This window comes from Aulostomus chinensis, chromosome 3 (assembly GCF_037954235.1).
Source record: "Aulostomus chinensis isolate RoL2024-O1b breed Wild chromosome 3, RoL_Achi_v1.0, whole genome shotgun sequence".
Lineage (NCBI taxonomy): Eukaryota > Metazoa > Chordata > Actinopteri > Syngnathiformes > Aulostomidae > Aulostomus > Aulostomus chinensis.
The window spans coordinates 26,813,787-26,835,150 of NC_141322.1; the positions used below are offsets into that span (position 1 = coordinate 26,813,787).

The 21,364-nt window shown below is 43.9% G+C and overlaps 1 protein-coding gene across 1 annotated transcript; it reads left to right on the plus strand.

Annotated features, from left to right (window-relative positions):
- Window positions 1-533: 533 nt before the first annotated feature.
- Window positions 534-21,364, plus strand: slc2a1b (solute carrier family 2 member 1b). The gene is made up of 10 exons (XM_086200008.1): window positions 534-932; window positions 11,367-11,462; window positions 15,746-15,906; window positions 16,111-16,351; window positions 16,469-16,631; window positions 16,741-16,928; window positions 17,032-17,136; window positions 17,463-17,564; window positions 17,657-17,860; window positions 18,289-21,364. The coding sequence occupies exons 1-10, from the start codon at window positions 918-920 to the stop codon at window positions 18,487-18,489; spliced, it is 1,476 nt and encodes a 491-aa protein (XP_086056134.1). The 5' UTR covers window positions 534-917; the 3' UTR covers window positions 18,490-21,364.

Sequence of the window (21,364 nt, forward strand, 5' to 3'; positions counted from 1 at the left end):
TGTACGTTGAGATTTGAAGCCTGCCAAACATCAGGAGGACGCAACAGCAGCAGCAGGAACACAAACGACCACTTAGACGTGACCTTGAGAGGCCATCGGTTGGAGGAGGGCGTGCTGCCAAACACTCACACACACAAACCTTTACCTTTGATGCCACTTATAAGCTCGCCAACAAATACATTTACCCGAGGAGCATTTAGAACGGCTACTCTTACTACTATTTCACCTGAGTATTTATACTTCTACTTGAGTAATAGAGCTGCAGTGGGTGTTGGCATCCATCATTAATCCGCCACTGGTGTGAGAAAATTAGCTCAGGCAGGGGGAAGTGAAGTCTGGTTCAGTGGTGAGACATTTATTAATATTTTATTGGTGTAGGAGGCTGCTTCTCATGGGTTTTTGGGATACTTGATGCGGTGCAGCCTTGTTTTGAGTCCGGGTGCTCCACGCAGAGCTCCGTCTCATTGGCTGAGAGGGAGGATGGGCCTCCGCTGGCACACCCAGCAAGAGTTGCGTCAGCTCCACGAAATATATTAACCGTAACCGGGCTTCGCATCCACAAAGAATCGCTTTCACACATCCACGCAAGACTTACCGAGCCGAAAACTACAACCTGGGAAGACTTTAAACTGCGAATTAAAGCTGGAGCTCTGAAACGCGACGAGGCTGGGGACAGAGACGCAAGTGAGCCTGGCGGACTTTTAAACTGAAGGAAAGAGAACAAATATAAAGTAAAACACGTGTAAGAGTCGTCTCAGTGCAGCGGTACATCTCCCTCCCCCCCTTCACCCCCGCCCTTCCACCTCGGGTGACTGGCTTGTGGCAACCACCAGAATAAATTCCTCCATCGGTTCAACTTTAACCAAAGAAGAGAAAGAAGACAAAGACGACAATATTTCCCTCCTCCCGGCGCAGACATGGACACCGGAAAGGTAATGACACCCGTCTCTCACTTCTTTATCAGCCTTTAACAAACTTGTTCGGGTGCCGGCATTTTTCTACTTCTTCTTCTCGTCACTGTCACCGTGTGTCTCCAAGCCAACGAGTTCAGGGAGTTCACGGTATTTTTTTTTTTTTTTTTTTACCCATGAAGCGACTGTAGATCCGCGCTGACTGGCGGAGACTCGCCGTGCCGCTAGTATGTGACGCAGCTATGAGTTGTTTCCAAACGGCGAAATGTCGTGGTTTTCGGCTGTTAATTGTCACTTTTTGCTCTTATTTTGAAACCAACTGCACACACACACACACACACACACACACAAAACTTGTTTAGCTCTCTTCCTCTTGAGTGTTTCGCGTGTTGTTGGCGTGAGTTTGGACGTCAGAAGCCCTTCGGCTTGCTCAGACTAGAGATAGTGATACAAACCGACTAAAATTAAACTCTGAATGATGTGTTATTGTTGTTGAACCCATGTCAAATAAGCTGATGTTTTATCAGAAGTGATGGTTGCAGATGTCGGTGTTATCTGTAGAAAAAGACGAGAGCAAGATATTCGAGTTCAAAAATCCGTGTACACACCGAGAGAAAAATGTTTTTCTTCATTCTCATCATATTTGGAAAAGCACATACATCATATATTTATTTTATGTATTGACAAGCACAAAAGTAGAGACTTGGGCTTGTTTTATAGTATTTATTTATATTTTATATATTCTCATATTTGTGATGAGCCATGTGAAGTCCGCTCTAAACATAAGTGTGTGTATTTGAAGGATTTTATTTTGTAAATTTATATAGATGTTAAAAATAATTCCATTAATATGTTAAGTTGTTGGGGGTTTTTTGGGGGGAAAAAAACACAAATTTAAAAGTAGTTCAAACTGTTTTACCACAGCCAGATAAAAGAAGTGCCCTTCAATTAATATTTCCTTACATGCCTTTGAGTAGAAGTCCAAATCGGAAGGGAACTGAAATAATAATAAAAAAAAAAAAAGTTTCAGACAAAGTTTGTAGATGTTTTGCTTTTTCCAACCGTCAGCTTCAAATACAAAGACACTTTCTTAAATAAATGGCTTCAGTGATTATCAAAATCTTTTCCAAGTCAGAAAAGCAAATATTGCTCACAACCTTCAGTTTTAAAGAAGCATTAAGAGCTGATTTTCTAAATTGGCATTCATTTCTGAGTGTTTTGTCGCTGCATCCAGACTTTAGGTATTTGTCATTTAATTGACATAAAGGAAACACGTCTGGGTTTAAGTCTCAGTCACAGGCTGTGGTGCTCGTCGCTCTGACACAGATCTGTCTCTGTTTCAGCGCCGCGTGTCTTCAGTGTCACATACGCAAACTTGCACCAACAACGTCACTCTTGTTTCTCATCGGTGTTCAAAAAAACAAAACAAAACAACCCCAGTGGAGGGGCTCAGTCTGACTCGGTGGGTCAGAAAATGTTTCCTTAGCTGTGTGTCGGATGCTTTAGTGGCCCCTCAGCTGGAGGGGTTTGTTGTGGTGGACGTGATGGGAAGAGTTCTCTCCGGTCCCAGTTTCCACTCTGACACAGACACAGCAGATTTCCAGGGAGAGCGAGAGCTCACCGATGGGAATACACGGCAGCAAAACCCGCCAGAATCAGAGCCTTGACCCTTTCCTCCCTGGCGCTGGTGGAACTGGAGTTTTATGTGTTGGGTGGCCTTGATGGTGGCTAAGGCTTCTTCAGGGGGAGTCCTGGGCCTTTCAAAACAGAGAATGACTTAAAACTGATGAATATACACAAAGCCAACATGAAAATTAAGGCCTGAATACATGCGTGTGTAATTATACACTAGCCTACAATGCTATTAGATTTCCAGCTGCGCATTTAGGCCTGTCACGGTAAAGAATGTTGATGGACAATTGTATTATTTCCCTTATTTTCCTTGGACTGTGAAAAACATTCAAATACAAACCACAAAAGAATGCAGGAGACGTTCTTTTGTGAACAAACTCACAATTAAACGCGACATAAATTATATTTTGGTCAACAAAACGAGCGTGTCCATGTCTTTTTATTGTAAGTTAAATCGATAAAGTAATTGCTGTGATAAACCTGTGCCCGGTGCTGTGGTTTCTAATTACATAGTGATCAAAAGTACTTCTAAAAGGGCGAGAACAAAAATGTGCCCTGTGGTCGAAGGGGTGACTCTGGACACACCCCTTCCCATCCTCTGTCTCCACCCCCGTTGCAGCCCCTCCTCCCTCCCCCCTGTGTTTTGTTGCTTCCAGTGTTGCTAGCCGGTTGCATGTGTATAAACAGAAGTTGAGCAGAGGCATTAACATCTCGTGGTCCGGATTTTCATACTCGCTGTGGCCCGGCCATGTGCGAGTGAGGTAACAGCAGCTCAGAGGGAAGGCCAGCAGCGTAGCGTCTTGGGTTATACAGCGGAAGATTCAGAGAGGCGTCAGTCAGCTGTTGTGTCACGGAAAACTTTCTGATTTTCTCTGTCGAATCTCTAAATGAGACTCCAGGAGTGTTCTCTCATAAAAGAGCAGTTGTTTACTTCTCCTCCACGCGTTCCAACTAACTTCTCATCATGGCTGTTTAGGTTGACTTGATGCAGAACAGCAGTTCTGCTCTGATCCGATGAATAAAAACGGTTCTTGGGGTCAAGCATACAGTTGACCTGCTCTGTTTCAAATAAACAGCCCCTACATGTCTCCTCGCCGACAGTCTCCAGAGTTCAAGTATTTTGATTGGAACAGCAGAGCGAACAGCCCTCCTCACACTGTACACACGTTAATTCCTCTCCATCCTCCGCCTTTTGAGATGTACTTCACTTGCATGACTGAGTCCCTTCAGCGAGTCTTTCAGTGTGACAGTCAGTCGTGTTCTAATGAGGCATAATGAGGCTTTGCTGCTGCTGCTGCAAAAAAGATGGGATTAAGAGATCTAGGAGGGTTTTCAGCAAGAGCGCACGTTTAATTCACTTTCTTAGAGAGCTGGCTGGGGTTGTGCGTTCTGTGCTGATCCTCGGGTCTGATCTGTGTTCACATGAAGGCGAGGTTTGGATGGAGTGGGTCACGCAGGGACAGGGACGCAGTCCCCTGTCGCTTTACGAGGGGCGCATTCCACCTCAATAAATATGAGACCTCACCTTTCACTGAGCTCTGTGGTCGGTGTGAACTCGTCTGACTTGTCGTTCGGCTTTTCTTTGAGTGACGTCACCCGAGTAGTGCTTGCGTGTCTTTATCTGTTTATGCTGCAGGAGGATCGTTGCATCGTTTGACCTGTTGCCAAAGTATAGATGCTTTTTAGATTTTCTACCGCAAGCAGTTTTAATTCGATTACTCTGAATTTACTCAGCACATCTCTCACTACCGCTCACCTCCCCCTTGCTGTTGATGATCTAGTTCACTTGGTCTCTATCATAACCCCCCCCCCCCACACACACACACACACACACAAAAAATGGCCATTTAAACTTAAAGCATCAAAACCAAACCTTTAAAATCTCTGTATCGCAGCAGGCGTCACCTCTTACGACAATCGGTGTTTCAAATGTACCCCGAGTGTCTTCAGACTCTCAGTGCTTTGTGGCTGATTGACTTGTGTTGACTCAACCAGGAGTGGTAACCAGATTAATGTGCGCAGAGTTTTCAGTTCGATCGTCTCTCTGAAGCCGCGAGGTCACGCCTGGTGTAGAAGATGAGTTGTCCGCTCGTTGTTCGACGTCGTTTGAATAAAGGTTTGTGTCAGGATCGCCATGACGCCCACTGAGGGGAACATTTGACATTTTTCACTTTGCTGTCATTTTAATGTGGAAAATTAATGGGGAGGGGGGGGGGGGCGGGGGGATGTGGCTGTTACTTCTGCATTATTCATCTGGGTTTTCTGCTCACGGTTAGCAAGAGATCAAGTTTACATTTCCACGAAAGGAAGAATAACATGCAAATGTGCGTTTATTTAATTAGGGTTTACCAGAAATATAAAACTTGAGGTGGATGTTATGATACAGACATTGGAAACCGATATTTAATAGCACAGTTTTACATTTTTTTTTTCAATGCACTCCAGCCTAGCTGTCCCTGTACTTATTGAATATTAAGAAAAATAAAATAAAAATCAAGTGTGAAAGTTACTTAAGGTAACATAGAGAATAAAGATACGTCTTAGGAAATGTCTCACTCACTGGAGCAGGGAAGGGGTAGTGGTGTGCTGGGAGCTCACATTGGATTCACACCAGATGTGAAAGCTGAGACTGAAGAGGTGACGCTTGGGGGGGGCATGATGAGAGCAGCGCAGGCCATCGTTCTGATGAATCTGACGCCTCCTACTGAGAATGAAGAAGTGAGAAACTAGTACTGGCTGCTTTTCCACTGGTTTAGTCAGTATTTCATGATTCAACATTTCATCATCGCAGACTCTTGATCTCGCAGGTTCTTGGGAAGTCCTCTTGGGAGAGCATCTTATTGAGTTGCTCACGTGCCCACAACAACATGGTTGTCATCTACTTGACTTGTAACTCCAAGTCTTTTTTTTTACAGTAAAGCACCTTTTTATTTTCTTTAAATATAGTTTGCATCACAGTGACGTCCTCCCCAACAGCTCACTTTCAGCTGTGCACATGCCAGTTTGGGTGGCTGCTTCCTGGTCTCTATATGAGCATTTACTTTCAGGTTTAGCAAGAGGTGACTCATATTATGTTTGTTGAGCGCCATGAATCATCCGAGTGTTGAAATTAATGTTGGATGTGGGCTTGGTTTGCCTTGAATATACACAGTAAAGTGGTTCACCACACAACTTTCTCATTACTCTTCAGCTTCATTAATCCAATAAATACAAATTGGTCTGTAAATATTTGCAGCGGCCGTAATTTTCCATCCTGATAATTCCCTGGAATAATTTTAAGGTGGTTAAAGTGTTGTCCTGTCCGTGTGAACTCGATCGGAGGAGGGAGTCAATAGGGCGGAGCAACTGAAGATAGCATCGGTCTGAAACTGCCGCAATGACTTGGCAAAAATTTCCCTGGAACCCTTCACCGCAGGCGGGTCTGCTTGATCTGATTTGCATGGTGATTTGCTGTAGTTGTGTAGATTGTTTGTTGTAGTTGTGTATTGTTATTAAAAAAAGAAAGAAAAAAAGAAGGAAGCGGAGAGAAACTGCTGATGAAATCTGTCATATGCTACGACGGCATGTTAAGAATTTGCCGACAAAACCTGTCACACAGTCAGGAAAAGAGTTAATAAAACTAGTTTGTCGGTTTACATGATAAGAAAAAGTGTATTTATTGTGTTGGTGTGACTGAAACGGGATGTTTAATTTACCTCAAAACGCAAGAGCCCGACTGATAATCTACCAAATTGGAGTTATGTATTTGGTTGGGATCTGTTCTGGTATTTAATCAAGAAGTCGACGTCACTCTGTCAAGGAGGTATCATTGTGGGGGGGTAATTGTGAGAAAAATATTCCAAACAAACAAGGAGAAATAAACTGAACTGTGAAATTAGCTGTTTTTTGTTTTTATCTTGAATCGTCTTTAATATGAGTTTGGAGGAAAGTTCGATCTCAACCAGCTGTGGGGCTACACTGCCCCCTGTTGTTCTGGAGGCAGCCGTACTTGGATGTGCGGTTTCTTGTGCGCCGCGACGACGACCGTAATCCAGTGAAAGAATCTGGTAGAACTGGCACGCAGCAGGTGAATCCACTGAGTGACATCTGTCATCATCACTGATGATGTAGTAAATCTGAAAAACTTTTGGCTCCTGTTGAACGAAACGGAAAAAAAAACCCAACCCTTTTTTGTTTTGTTTGCAAACCAGATCTTGTTTTTTTTAACTTTCTCTGCTTGATGCCAACCACCACCGAGTAGGTCAATATAAGAAACTCCCTTTTGAAATGTGAACGCAGCTGCTGTGGAGCCTCACGATAGATAAACTTCTGTGGCAACTGTGTGCGTGGGGGGGGGGGGGGGGGGGGGGGGGACCACATGTGTGTTGGAAAAAAAAGGAAACTAAAACATTTTCAGGTCTGATTTATTAACAGAACATTTGTATTTCATCATCTTGCAGAGGAAGGCATCATACATGAAAAAAGAGTCTCTTAAACACAGTGATTACTCTATGTTGACTAAAGCTCCCTCACAGTAGGTGTGTGTGTGCGTGTATGTGTGTGCGCGTGTGTGTGTGTGTGCGCATGTGTGCTGAGGCCAGGTTGACTGAAGAATGTAGGGAAAAGGTAAAGAATAGCTTGATTTTTCTTGAGTACACACACACGCACAGCAACTTGATTCAAACATCTACATTTAAGGGAGTAAACAGTTTCCGGGGGGGGGGGGTGTGTGTGTGTGTGTGTGTGTGTGTGTGTGTGTCAGACGGGTTCCAGTGAAGGCTTCTTCTTCCGGGGAGGGACAGGATTTCTTTGTTTATAGTGAAAAGCAGCTTGTACGTCCGTGAAACCTGCGCTGGATTTTCTTCATTTGCAACAGCATGACATCATCTCTGCGCGATCTGCTTGTTGGCTCCTTAAACAGCCGAGCCCCCGCCGCTGAAAAGTCTGTGACTCGACACTGCAGCTAAATAGTTCTGTCACGGACTTGATGACCCTCAGAGTTTCAAACATGCAGTTAAAACACACACACACAGACGTTTCCCTCTTGCTCCGCTCCCTCTTCATGCAGCAGAAGAATTTTGGCCTCGCAAAACGTTGTGGACCTCTGTTACCCAGACTACCTTTGTCACCAGAAATACTGCTACTTAACAGTAGCCAGAAGCATTTGCTTGGTATTACAGAAGAATTCTCTCAAATTGGTCTGGGGATTGTTCTTTTAATGAAACCTTCAGGGGTGAGGTATCTGGTACTGTTTATTACCTCCTTTGGAAGCTTAAGGGAGAATTCTAGAGGATCCACCTCTGATGTTTTCATCAGAATTGACCTCTCAAGGATTTGTCTCTATTAACTGTGTGTGAGCGACATTCTACATTCAGTACATGCACTGGCAATCAAATCCACACGTCCGTGTTGACTCCCCTCCATGTTTGTCCCTGGAGGACAGCTGTTGTGTGACATCCTCCATCCTTCATGAGACCGCATGAATATTTACCACCATAAACGCAGGCACAGCAGGTCCGTCGTGTTTATTCAATTTCTGCACTTTATTTGTACTAACAGAACTTTAAAAGCACTAAGCTGGGCTCACTGAGCTGACGTGTGACGGCTCGATACAAACCCAAACATCATTTCTAAAACTGAGCCAAACACATCCCGAGAAGTCAGATACTTTATAACAACTTAAAAGTCCTCCCTGTCGTTGAGCCCTCAGCCCACAGTTTTGCTGTAACTCGTAGGAACAGAGTCGTGATGTGTGAATTACTGGCAAAAAGAAAAGATCATCTGACTTCACTTTTTGGTCCCGCCACAGCACCCCAACGTTTTCACTGAATCGGTGCGATGTGATAGCTGTGTGGCAGAGGACAGAGTTTCAAAGTCACCGCCAGCTTTTTTTTGGCACAGCCTGATCATTGTGATACGTCACCTGCATCAGCTGCTTCATCTCAGTTTTGGAGGGCGTGAGGAGGGTGCCTTTATTTTCTGCTCACAATTTTTTTTTTTAAATACACTTTTTTCCACAATGTACAATACTGCGCATTAGAGCTGGGTATCACCACTGACCTCCCGATACGATACGATTTCAATACACTAGGTCCCAAGTCGATACGATTTCCGATACGATTCGATACAACACACGATACGATATTTTAGTTACAATACCAATTTTGCTTTGGTAATGGAAGCGCTTCTCAAAGGACTCATGCTGTAAATTCAATTGTAAAAGTAACCCTCTAACCTGCTGCATAATTAAATATTAATATTTACATTGAGAACTGACCATTAAACAATAGTTATACAACATCATGCACTTGTTATTTAAATATATGACCGTCATTCAAAACAAAAGGGCAACTTAGACTTCCACAAACCGTCAGCAGCTCAGCAGGATGACTCGCGGTGTGGCGAGCTTCAATCGCCCGCGTTTGTAAAACGTGGGACATGAGGGACCAGTGACTGTCAGTGTAATGAGAGGCGATGGTCAAGTAGGAATCCATAGCTCTGCTCGTCCAGCTGTCGCAAGCGATGGCAACTCTCTCTGCCGATTTCATTGCAGTTGCGACGTTGTTTTTAACATCTCTGTACATCTTTGAGGTTGTGACTTGACTCAGTTGTTTCCGTGTCGGTAGCACGTACAGTAGCGTGGTTCCAGTGTCTGGACGAGGTGTCTGAGGCCTACATTTTCTACCACACAGGATGGTCTGAGATCCTTGCAGATAAAAATTGCCAGAGCTGAAGTGATGTTCTCTGCACATGGAGGCGTGGATGGAAACTTCATCCCAAATGCTTTCTCCAGCGAGGGTTGTTGCAGTGACTTGTAGTTTCCTGGTTGCTGAGTGTACTCTGGGTGATGCCTTGTCAAATGGCTCCAGAGATTAGTTGTATTTCCGTTGTACTTTACCTCTACTTTGCACATTTTGCGCACAGCATTATTTTTGTCAAGTCGGGCGCAGTTTTCTTGCTTCTTAAAGCCGAAGTGCTGCCAGACATCGGCTCTTAAATTTGCCGGTGATTAAATTTGCGCTTCCGCCATCTTGTTGTTCTCTGATCGGAGGCACATGGCCTGGATCTCGCGAGATCTGATAATCTGACTGCAATAACGTTGCACTACGCACTAAATCACGCCAGACTAAAGGGGCAAACAAAAACAACAAAATAAATGGGTAAAATCTTATGCATTTTAAAAGATCGATACTATTATTATTTATCGCTAATCTTTCCTACAAATGTATATCGATAAAATATCGGTATATAGACATTTCTAACCCACCTCTACTGAGCATCTTGTTAATGTGTTTTTCTCCAATAGCTAACAGATGAAGTCGCTAAGGGCTCGTGTTCTTGGATTGAAACATCTTCTCCATCAAGGAGCATCCATTCTTTGCTCCTCTTTCAGTTCAGATCTACTTTTTTTTTCTGATGTAACTTGTGCTGCAGCAGCATCTGTGCTAACCTCTTAAGCAGCTATCATTATTCGAACAGCTACTTCTTCTTGTCATCACCCTTAAATTACACCCGCTGCCTTTATTCCCTTCTGACCATTGTTTGGCCACAAGGGAATAATTTTTGTCTGTTTAGATCTCAGTGTGGCAAAGGCAGGGTTTGTGGATGATCTGCTGCAGATTTCCCCCTCGTGAAGGTCATCGCTGTTTCCACAAACAAAAAGAAACTGGTGAATCACAGCGGAAAAGGAGCGGAGTGAATCACACGAACATTAGTCCAAATATTCATCCTTCCAGCTTAATGACTGATGGAAAAAACAAACAAACAGCCAACACAACTGCTGTTTGCTGTGTGCTACATTTAACCTTAGAAGGGAAAAAAAACCCGGCAAAAGTAGCATCGTGTTTTTCTTCAAATTCAGTAAATCCTCTCTGATACGACATCAGAGCGGAGGGGAGGAGGAAGAATTATTAGAAGCTTTGAACACATTATTAAACCAAAAAGTTGACAGCGCTTGAAGCGGTTCGCATGTCTGAGAAGAGGAAATGGACGGCGACATATTCTGCCCTGCTTTATTAACTTGGTGGAATGAGGAAAATCTCCTCTAATCTCCCTGCGCTTGGCTGAGATCAGTCTTTAAATTACCTTCTGTTATAACAGGAAGAGGAATACAGACAGTAATATGTGCGGACCTTTGGTTAACCTGTTCCAGTCAGCCATGAGAAAAGCTATCCTGCTCACTCGCGGAAGAAGAAGATTGTGTAAACCTGCTTCCTGGAACAGAGCTCGGATGCTTTCAAGAGTTCAGGGATCTAGAAGATGCACATTCTTTAGTTATGGTTAAGCTTTCATGGCAAGTACCAACCTTGCTTAATACTCTCAGTAAGCTTTATGTAATCCAGTTGTCAGATTATCTTTCTGTTTCGACTATTTTGACTATTGTCACGCTTCATTCCGGAAACTAACAGCGTCTCTTTGGACGACTCATACATTTTAAGAGTGACTGTCAGCTTCTCTCATGATTGGCATTAGGAATGCCTCTATTTTATTTATCAGCCCATCCTGTTGCTAAACCACAGTCAGAGTTACAATAATAAGCAGTAACACACATCTGAACCCGTTTTTTGTCAAGGAGATGCTGATGAATTTGAAAAAAATTTCAGAGTAAATTGAGGGTACAGTTGTATGATAGTATTACTGAAGCGTAGAGGCTTTATTCTCAAATCAATAAATCTCACTGTGTACACTGATATGAGTGTGAGTTTGTCGTGAGCTTCTTTTGTCCTGTCTGTACTCGTCGCGGCACTTCTGGATTCTTTTGTCCAGGTGGTAAAAATAGGGAATGGAGCTGGCCTGGCTGGTATTATACTGACAACACTTCCTTTTCTCTCTGTTCCTCCACAGCAAATAACGTTCCCCTTGATGATGAGTGTTGGAGCTGCTGTGATCGGATCTCTGCAGTTCGGGTACAACACGGGTGTCATTAATGCTCCTCAAATGGTGAGTTGTAAACGCCAGAGCTATGTTCAAGAAAGGGGATTTTTAAAAAAAAAACCTATAAAGCTGAAATAAATGTCGTCATTGATCCCTGTCCACGGTTCTAGTGATCAGTTCTTGTTCCACTGTGGGCTTGAGATCAGGACGGAAAGATAGAAGGGTGGGGTGGGGCGGGGAGGGGGGATAATAATAGCCACATTCATGCTTATCTTTCCAAGGAAATCTACATTAACAGACTCAGAGTGATTCCCATATAAAGGAGTGTGTCCATGTCCAAACATGGACGTCCACAGCAGCAGGTCAGGCAAACTAGACAAGGAATTATGGAGGAAATTAAACGCTGTTAGTCCATCCATCCATCCATCCATCCATTTTCTACCTCTTATCCTGTCAAGGGTCGCGGGGGAGCTGGAGCCTATCCCAGCAGCCTTCAGGTGTGAGGCGGGGTTCACCCTTGACGGACCACCAGTCCATCACAGGGCCAACCCATAGAGACAGACAACCATTCACACTCACAGCCACACACACGGTCAATTTAGAGTATCAATCAGCCTCGTCCCCTCTTGATGTCTTTGGACTGTGGGAGGAAGCTGGAGTACCGGAGAGAACCCACGCAGGCACAGGGAGAACATGGAGACACGCTGTTAGTCACTGATCCCCATGACAATGCCAGGTTGTACAAAGAGATTATTTCATGCCCCCACCAGAGTGAACATGAAGTCCCTTTTATTAACAGCAAAGTACATCAAAGAACACAATTTCCTGAGGAATGTGTACTTAAAAGTGACCGTCTGCTCAGGTAGTGGTCTGAACACTCCCTCTGGCTGCACACCTGTCTGTCTGTGGGTCACAGGTGTTTCGCCAGACGGATCAGACGCAGGACCCTGGACCGTCACAGTGAGATACAGCTGCAGCTGTCTGCTGTCTGAACTATCATCACTCAGTCGAAGCCTGATTTTGGTCTCAGGGCCCTCACCCTTCACACAGTAAATGTCCTCGGTTCCTGAGAGATGGAGGAAAGCAGGGTAGATTACGGCCTTGTGGTGACAGGAAGACATGAAATAAGCAGAAAAGGTAGTCCAAGAGTTGACCTGTTATACATTTCTGTATGAATCCAAGGTAACAGCACCAAGAAAAAGAAGTTGTAAACTGGGAAATGTGTGTAAAAATCGCCCACTGCTTATGGGTTGGACTAATATTCTGGTAACGCAGCTCACTGGACACCACATGACGTCATCAGGTACTAAATGGCACATTTAGTTTTAAGTTATTGTAACGCACACTTAGTTTTAAGAAATGTATGTAAACCACCCAAAATATGCTTTTTCACAATATTTAAAAAAACCCTTTGTATTAAAACTATGAGTTCTTTATGACCTCATCAATTCATCAAAAGAATTCCACTAAATGGTTTTAACCATTCCCAGTTTGACGTCCTCGTGTGGTTTTGCGCTGGCGCACGAAGACAAACCGGGGCTTTCGGTTGAAAAACAACCATCACTAATCAGAGGGGTTTGCAGTATTTCTCTGTTAATCAGCCGATCAATTAATTGGTTAATCTCTCATTTTAAAACCTGACCTGACGGGCCTGTTTCATAACAGTTAATCCACTATTCTGCCACTACAACACTTGACTTGTGAGCGCAGCGCAGATTTGCCTCTGCTGTGAAAACACCACGTGTCCTCCGCGGAGCCGCCGAGGACCTTGTGAGTGGCAGAGTGAGGGGCCGCCGATGGAGAGGGGCCGTTGAATATGTGGTTTCTTGCACACTGGGCCTGTGTGAACATGCTGTCTTGGTTCTCTGTACCCTTCCCAATAACCTGCTTATGTCTTTCACACACACACACACACTCACACACGTGTCCCAGCAGCATCACGTGAAAAGCTCCAGAACAAGCTTGCAGCATAACTGTTACTCAACACTGGCTCTAATAGTTCTTTATCAGTAATGACCAATTAAGAGGCTATAAGTTTCCAAACAAAGCCAGCAACTCTGGAGGATAATTCCCCTCAGGCTGCAGCGATGCCGTGACCGAGGCTTTCTACTGTGTAAAAGCGTCTCACATTTGACACCCTCTTTCCTCGCCCAGGCAGTTTTTAACACCGAGGGGCCAGGAAATATTGCGTGGACCTTTTTCATGACAATAAAAATTATTGTAATTATTTTAAAAGTATTTCCAGACAAACACACTGAGTTCAGATTTTCTATATGATGGAGGGGTGGGTTGTTTCCAGTTTGGATGTTAATTGGTCAGTTGGAATCATCCGGGGTTGTTTTATTCTTTAGGTATTCTTTTTAGTTTGAAGGTTTTCGTGCAGGTGTGTGTTTGTGCTGATTTACTAAATCAGTATCAGCCATTGTCTGCCTGGGTTGACCACGATCGGCCATCGACAGATGAGACTGCAACCACAGATGCAGGTGACCAGAGGTTAAAGACGGTACTCAAGGACGGAATTGGTTATCAGACGGTGTGATAAACGGCTGAAAGATTTTAAAATGGGTTTGTTTTTGGGTTTTTTTTTTTGTGAGGTATGTTTTTGTTTCCTGATTAAAAAGGGGGAATCAAGATCACCACATCATCATGAAAAAAAAATCATTTAAAAAAGACACTTTTGTCTAAATGGTTATTGCCATTTCCTTCCCGTTCGGTGAATCCCTATGTTCATGTATTACATATTCTTCCTCTTGTATGATACATTATACGTGGGCACATTAATATCCTGCAAACTACAATTAAGAGAAATAATGATTTCTTCACTTGTTGTTATTATTATTGGTCTTTATTTTCACTTATTGAGGCCATGTTGTCACCGTGACAACCACCTGGCCGCCAGCCAGCTCAAACCTGTCAGCATGAATACACAGCCGGCCTCATTGTCTGGTCAGAGCCAGCTGCTGGTTGAGTCTATTGAGAGGAAAAGACTGAGGAGAGAACAGAACATCATTACGTAACTCCAGATCAGCCAGTCTGCTAATCAGTGTTTGTAAGGTTGTCACTTTGGGGGACATGCTTTCAGAGTGACTAGCACAAGAGAGACGTTTCCTTTCTTCAGTTCGGGGATGCAGGTGTCGCTTTAGGTGTCTGCAACCTGGCTGCTCCAGACCCTCGAGCAGGAGCGCCCAAACCTTTCCCCTTAGAGGGCCGAAACTCAGACTAAATAGTGGGGCAAACACTTGGCGCCGTTCACACGCCTTTCATGTGTGTCCCACTTTCTCTTCCTCCTCCCAAACTGACATCATGCATCAAGTGTCTCACTGAGTACAATTATGAAAAAATAATGACTTGATGAAGCCACAGCAGAAACAGTTTTTTGTTTTTTTTAAATCACGTTGGTACTTTTTCTTTTCTCATTCTCATCTGGTGGGGCAAAGTTAAGCTTAGGCGAGCCACATTTGGTCCTCGGGCCCTATTTTGTGCATCTCTGCCCTATACAGTGCATTTGAAAATATTCTGTCATGGAATTTGTAATTCTATATCCCGGTAAATAACTCTCTCAGAAATATCATGGTTTCATGGTATACAGTCCTACACCTTGTTATTATTATTGATACCCTCAAAGGAATTATAACAACATATAGTTTTACATAATATCAGGGGTGTGCAGTGACAGGGGGTTGTCTATGCACTGTATGTTCAGCTGCTTTTTTTATTTGTACAGGCTAGATGTTCCAGAAGGTCAGGCGCAGAGTTCAGTATATGATGACAAACTCGTGCTCTCGCTATGCAAGTAAAACAAATAAAGCATGCGCCATAAGAGGGATGGAAGGTTGACTTGCTCTTCATAACCGGTTGATCAGATCACGGAGGAGCTTCTTCCACATTCCGTCTCTGAGCCGGTGTAAATTACCAGCTTGGGCAGGAGCTCAGCTGCCAAGTGTTTCAGAACAAATATGAGTGACGTAAGGTCATTGCAGAGGCACATGACCGGAGTGAGTGGTGGCTGTTTAGGTCGGAGACATACTGCTGAAGTCGCAGACACGGGTTGTGACCTTTTTTCAATCATATGAGACGAGTCACCGTGACGCAGTCACTGGCTACCCTGGGTGTGTTTGTCAACACAGAGATGAGGACGGGGGGAGGGGAGGAAACTTGAGGCTGGGCTGCTGAATTTCCTGGTAGCCAGGAAATAACAGTGATCGTGCTGTGCTGCCATCTGCTGGCCCCAACGTTCTGGTCTTCCTCAAGTTGTGTTTCATCATCATCATGTGACATCATAAAACTTGACTTATAGGCAATATGGGACATTCATCTATTTTTGTTTTTTTTAATTAAAAAAATGCCAGATTATTGAGAACTTCATCAATGAGACGTGGTTTGATCGCTACCAGCAGTCCATTACCAAGAACTCCCTCACAGCGATCTGGTCCATCTCTGTCTCCATCTTCTCTGTCGGTGGGATCTTTGGTTCCTTCTCTGTTGGACTCTTTGTCAACCGCTTTGGAAGGTAAATAAATAGTACTGTGATATATTGTTCTTGATTTTACTGCCCTGTTCTTCATACGAACACATGCAACCTGAGTTAATCTTGACACTATTGTCATTGTGAAAAGTTTTAAAGCACATAGCTTGATCATTAGCGTGCAGATCCACAAATTTAGAGTTCCTGACGTCATGCTTATTTGCTAAATTTGTTCTCTGGTGTCAACAGGAGGAACTCGATGCTCTTAGCCAACATCCTGTCCTTCATCGCTGCAGCTCTGATGGGCTTTTCAAAGATGGCGAGATCTTGGGAAATGCTAATCATCGGTCGCTTTGTAGTGGGCCTGTACTCTGGCCTCTCCACTGGCTTCGTACCCATGTATGTGGGGGAGGTTTCCCCGACTTCCCTACGAGGAGCGCTGGGAACCCTCCACCAGCTGGGTATTGTCCTGGGCATCCTTATTGCACAGGTTAGTCATTTTAAGGTTTGTGTGTGTGTGTGTGTGTGTGTGTGTCTATGATTTGAGGTTTTCTTTCATAAGTCAGAGGCGATGCAGGTGCTTCATCTCTGTCTTGTTGCGTTCAAGGTGTTTGGAATGGAGTCAATCATGGGCAGCAGTGAACTGTGGCCGCTTCTTTTGGGCTTCATCTTCATCCCTGCTGTGTTTCAATGCATCCTGCTGCCTCTCTGCCCCGAGAGCCCTCGATTCTTGCTCATCAACAAAAACGAAGAAAACAAGGCTAAGGCTGGTAGGTCGAAGTAGACGACTTAACACAGATACGTTTGTGAAGTGACCGGATTATCCGTCTGAAGTGAGCTCGTCGTGTTAATGATCATCTTGTTCCCTGCACGTTTTAGTCCTCAAGAAGCTGCGAGGAACCACAGACGTGAGTGCAGACATGCAGGAAATGAAAGAGGAGAGCCGGCAGATGATGAGGGAGAAGAAGGTGACCATCCTGGAGCTGTTCCGCTCGCCTCTCTACCGCCAGCCTCTGCTAATCGCTGTGGTCCTGCAGCTCTCCCAGCAGCTGTCCGGCATCAACGCTGTGAGTGCTCACGAAGGCCATTTACGTCTGTGTCATGGACATGGTGGTGCTGTAACCTCTGTTGTTGTCGTCATCATCATCTACTGTTGTCATACTCCTTTAGGTGTTCTACTTCTCCACACGTATCTTTGAAAAAGCCAAAGTTGAGCAGCCAGTCTACGCCACCATCGGAGCAGGAGTCGTTAACACAGCCTTCACTGTGGTGTCGGTGAGTCCAAGTCAAGTTTTAGTCATCGCAGTATCACGAGATTTATTGTGTCTCATCAGGAAGTTATGACTGTAATTTTGAGAGGAAAACTGTGTGAAGTTTAAGTTGCGGTACTTTAAATGACATATTTAAGTACGCTACACTACAGAGCCCCAAAGAGGGTCACAGAGTCTTTACATTTTCTGAACCAGCCGTTGTCCCCTGAATGATTTGGTTTCTCCAGAATGAGGCCTGAACGTAGCCGCAGCTTTATGAGCAGCAGCCTTTCATCACACTGGTTGTTGAGCTCTGCCGTTATTCCTCATCGCGCTCTTGTCATTCTGCAGCTGTTTGTGGTGGAGCGTGCAGGGCGCAGGTCTCTGCACCTGCTGGGCCTGATAGGAATGGCGGGATCTGCTGTCCTCATGACCATCGCCTTGGCTCTGCTGGTAGGACATCTTAGCTTCGGCTTACACGGGTAATGCTTTCCTGAAGGTGTGGGCTCGGCGTTAAACTCCTCTTGTCTTTTTTTTGTTTGCAGGAGCAAATCAAGTGGATGTCATATTTGAGCATCGTGGCCATTTTTGCCTTTGTTGCATTCTTTGAGATCGGACCGGGTCCCATCCCCTGGTTCATCGTGGCCGAGTTGTTCTCCCAGGGGCCCAGGCCTTCAGCCATTGCTGTAGCTGGTTTCTCCAACTGGACTGCTAACTTCATAGTGGGAATGAGCTTCCAATATGTAGCGGTGAGTAACAGATAGATTTCCAGGGAGCACATGAGCTCCTCCGCGCGATGTTTTTATAGTTGATGGCTGCTTTGTTTACTTCTCTGTGAGGACCGCCTCCAAAATAGAAATATTATACGTTACTTTAGATTATAGCAATATCCAGCCGTTAAAAAAAAAAACATTCCAAATGTATGTTTTTAATACTCAAAGTTAGGAAAAAGCCAATGTCACAGAGAGATAGTAACCAATAATTGGTAAACTTATAATGGGAGAGCCACTGCCTTTAATATGCATGCAGTTGTGAGAGATTTCTGAATGGGAGAGAAGGATTTGTGTGCACTGAGCAGCAGAGATGTAATCTACCTGATGTCTTGAAACATCCGTCTGAGCAGCATATCACCGGCTAACTGTCCTGTCATTGTTTTTCCTCTTGCGTGTCTTCACAGGATCAGTGCGGCCCCTACGTGTTCGTCATCTTCACTGTGCTGCTCCTCTTCTTCTTCATTTTCACCTACTTCAGGGTCCCGGAGACCAAGGGCAGGACATTTGATGAGATCGCCGCCGGCTTCCGTCAGACAGGTGTCACCGGCGGAGAAAAACACTCGCCGGAGGAGCTGAACAGCCTGGGAGCCGATTCTCAGCTCTGAGTGACTGTTTTATAGCCTTCTGAAAAACTCTTCTCGCAGACCAAGGAGTAAGAAGGAAGGTCTACGAACATGAAAGTAGACCGATCCATTGCTAGAATCATTTTCACACTGTCACCATACTTTTGGGCGTCGTTACCAAACACAGAACCGCCCTGTGTGATAACATGACATCTCCTGCGGCCCCTCTTATGTCACACAAAGAAGTACAAACTTGATGGGCACTGTGTCGCCTGGTAGATATGAAGAGGGGAGTCAGATTGGGAAGGTTTTTGATATTTTTAAGATATTTGAAAGAATGAAAATGAGTGTCTGCATCAGTCAACCAACCATTTTTTTAATTTTTTCACTGAATATGTTACTGACCTGTCTTTATCTTATATACTTTGTAGCCTGTTACAACACAGTGCTGTAGGTGTAGAGATCAGCGACACCGCAATGTTCTTATCAATCATACTGTAATGCTGTATCACTGTAGACTCAAGCACTGTAGCTTCCGCACCACCGTCGCCTTCCACCAGATGGAGCCCTGCTCATAGAAACGGTCCCTTAGACCTTTTTCAGAGCGGGTTACTCAACTGTGATATATATCGTTGTATTGCTGTGAGGATTAGAATGTCCTTCATGAAATTTAGAGGACTGTTTTCAGCTTTAGCCTTTTCAGCTTTAGAAAAAGTTCAGTTTTAAAGATTTTTTTTTTGTTGGGGGGGGGGGGGTTGTTTTTTAGGTCAAGAAGTCAAACCATTTTAACCGTGTAACTAAATCATGTAAGTTTCCCTATTAATTTCCACCAGTACATTTACTGACATCAGTACTGAATTAGATCTTTGCGAAAAGACCCACAAGCACAAATTGGTTACACATTAACTTTGAAGATTTTGTGAGTAGTTTTTTTTTTTAACCCTCAGGTAGGTCTTACAGGGAGGAAGCTAAGCCTGATGGCTATTTGTAACTCTTTGCACCCGATATCTGTTTTGTACCTCATGTGACTGGCAGTCACCCTGACATGAAGAAGTACTCATGAGATGCCAGAAGCAAGGAGTAGCATATAGCCGTCAGGCCCTCTTCCTTACCTGTGGGACAAAATTGAGGGCCCAAATCATCCTTGAGTGTGTAATCACACATTTTTTGCAAATTATTTCATGATTGGGGCCCAGGATCTGCACAGGTGAGTTGAGAAGTTGATGACATTCTTACAACACATTACAGTGACGAGATAATGAGTGTGCACTCACAGTAATCAGCTGTAAAACTGAAATCTCCTTCTATTTGTGAGCTGCCACGGCTCCACTCAGCTGCATCTGGCGGAGCAGTTTCCAGTCAGGTCGGCCTGATAGACTGAAAGCTCCTGTCAGTGGAGGATCTTCGCTTAAGTAGCTCTGAATTTACCTGTGGAGCTTCTAGAAGTGAAATGACTTGAGAGCTGTCGGAATCTTTTCACAGATGTGCTCTTCCTCTGTGACCAAAATAAATTTTAGTCTTTTTTTTTTTCTTTCTTTCTTTCTTTTTTGAAGTTTTCATTGTCCTGAAATGTGTTTTCAATCACCTTGGGTCAAAGTCCCTGTGTGCCTTGCACTCTCTGTGTGTCTGAAGGAGTGGACACTTGTTGCTGTGGTGCAAGGGTGGTTGAATGGCTGGTGCACAGTCGTGCAGTGTCGTTCAGCTCTCTGTCTGTAGTCTGGCTCACTTCGCCTCGCTGTCTGTGACTGCTGTATCACTTCTCTTTAAATGCATAATATGAGGAAATTCCTCTTTTAGCTGCACTTTATTATTCACATCGGTGTCAATGAAACAACAAATCTTTTTGGTTTGGTTTTGTTTTTGTTTTTTTACCCTCAGTGGAATCTGTGTTACTGAAGAGTGATGGTTGGTCTTGTACACACATGCTTGTTTTCCACCAACAGGAAACCGCCGGAACATTTTGACAAAAAAAAAAATGGAACCTGAAATTTTGGTTTTGCAGCTGGGACCAAACTAAAACCTTGTCCCTTCACAGTTTGATTGGTGAGTGTGTTGTACAGTACAGTACCGTGCTGCACATGAGCTCTGCATGGCTGTTCTAGCGTCCTGAACAGAACCAGATAGCGTCCTTATCAGAACTACGTAGCGTCCCGAAGAGAACTGGTTTCAGACCCGTTTCCTGTTGGTGGAAAAGGATGATTCATGCCAGTTGTCAGTAAATGTGGTGATATTTATAGTCTAATGAGGAATTTTTAATCCAACCCAGTAGACAAAATTCATTCCAGAATTAATTGTTGTATATGGTATATTTTTATAGGATAGTATGAGATAATTGGTGAGTTTGCTCATCATGAAAGTTAATGTAACATCCACTCTTTGTGCCATTATCACACACACACACACACACACACAAGTGCACCAAACGCTTCCATCACAGCGTGCAAATCCAGATGCACTTCCCCACACAGGCCGATCAAAGAAGTGTATTTTATGTATGTATATACTCACACTTTTGCTTGGGCATTGTAACATAGTCTTTCAAATCTCTAATGCACAGATAGAACACAAAAATTGGTGTAAATATGACACAAACACACAGACACAATTTAATTTTTTAAAACTTTCCAACAGACGAATGAATGATAATCAGCATCGAGCTGTGCCTCTCTTTGCAGTCCATCTCTGATTTGACACCTGAAAATCTGTTGTGGCGTAATAATACTTTTAATAATTTGAATTCAGATACTGTGTTTAGGGCACAGAGCATATTGTAGTGTTTTAAAAAGCAAAAGATCTGTGTGTATGTCAATGGAATGTGAAGCTCTGTTGGGGAAATGTAAATTGTGATGGAGGATGGTTTTAAAGTTTTGTGAATGTGGTTTCATGGCTGAATAAAAGAAAACAGACTTTTTCTTGG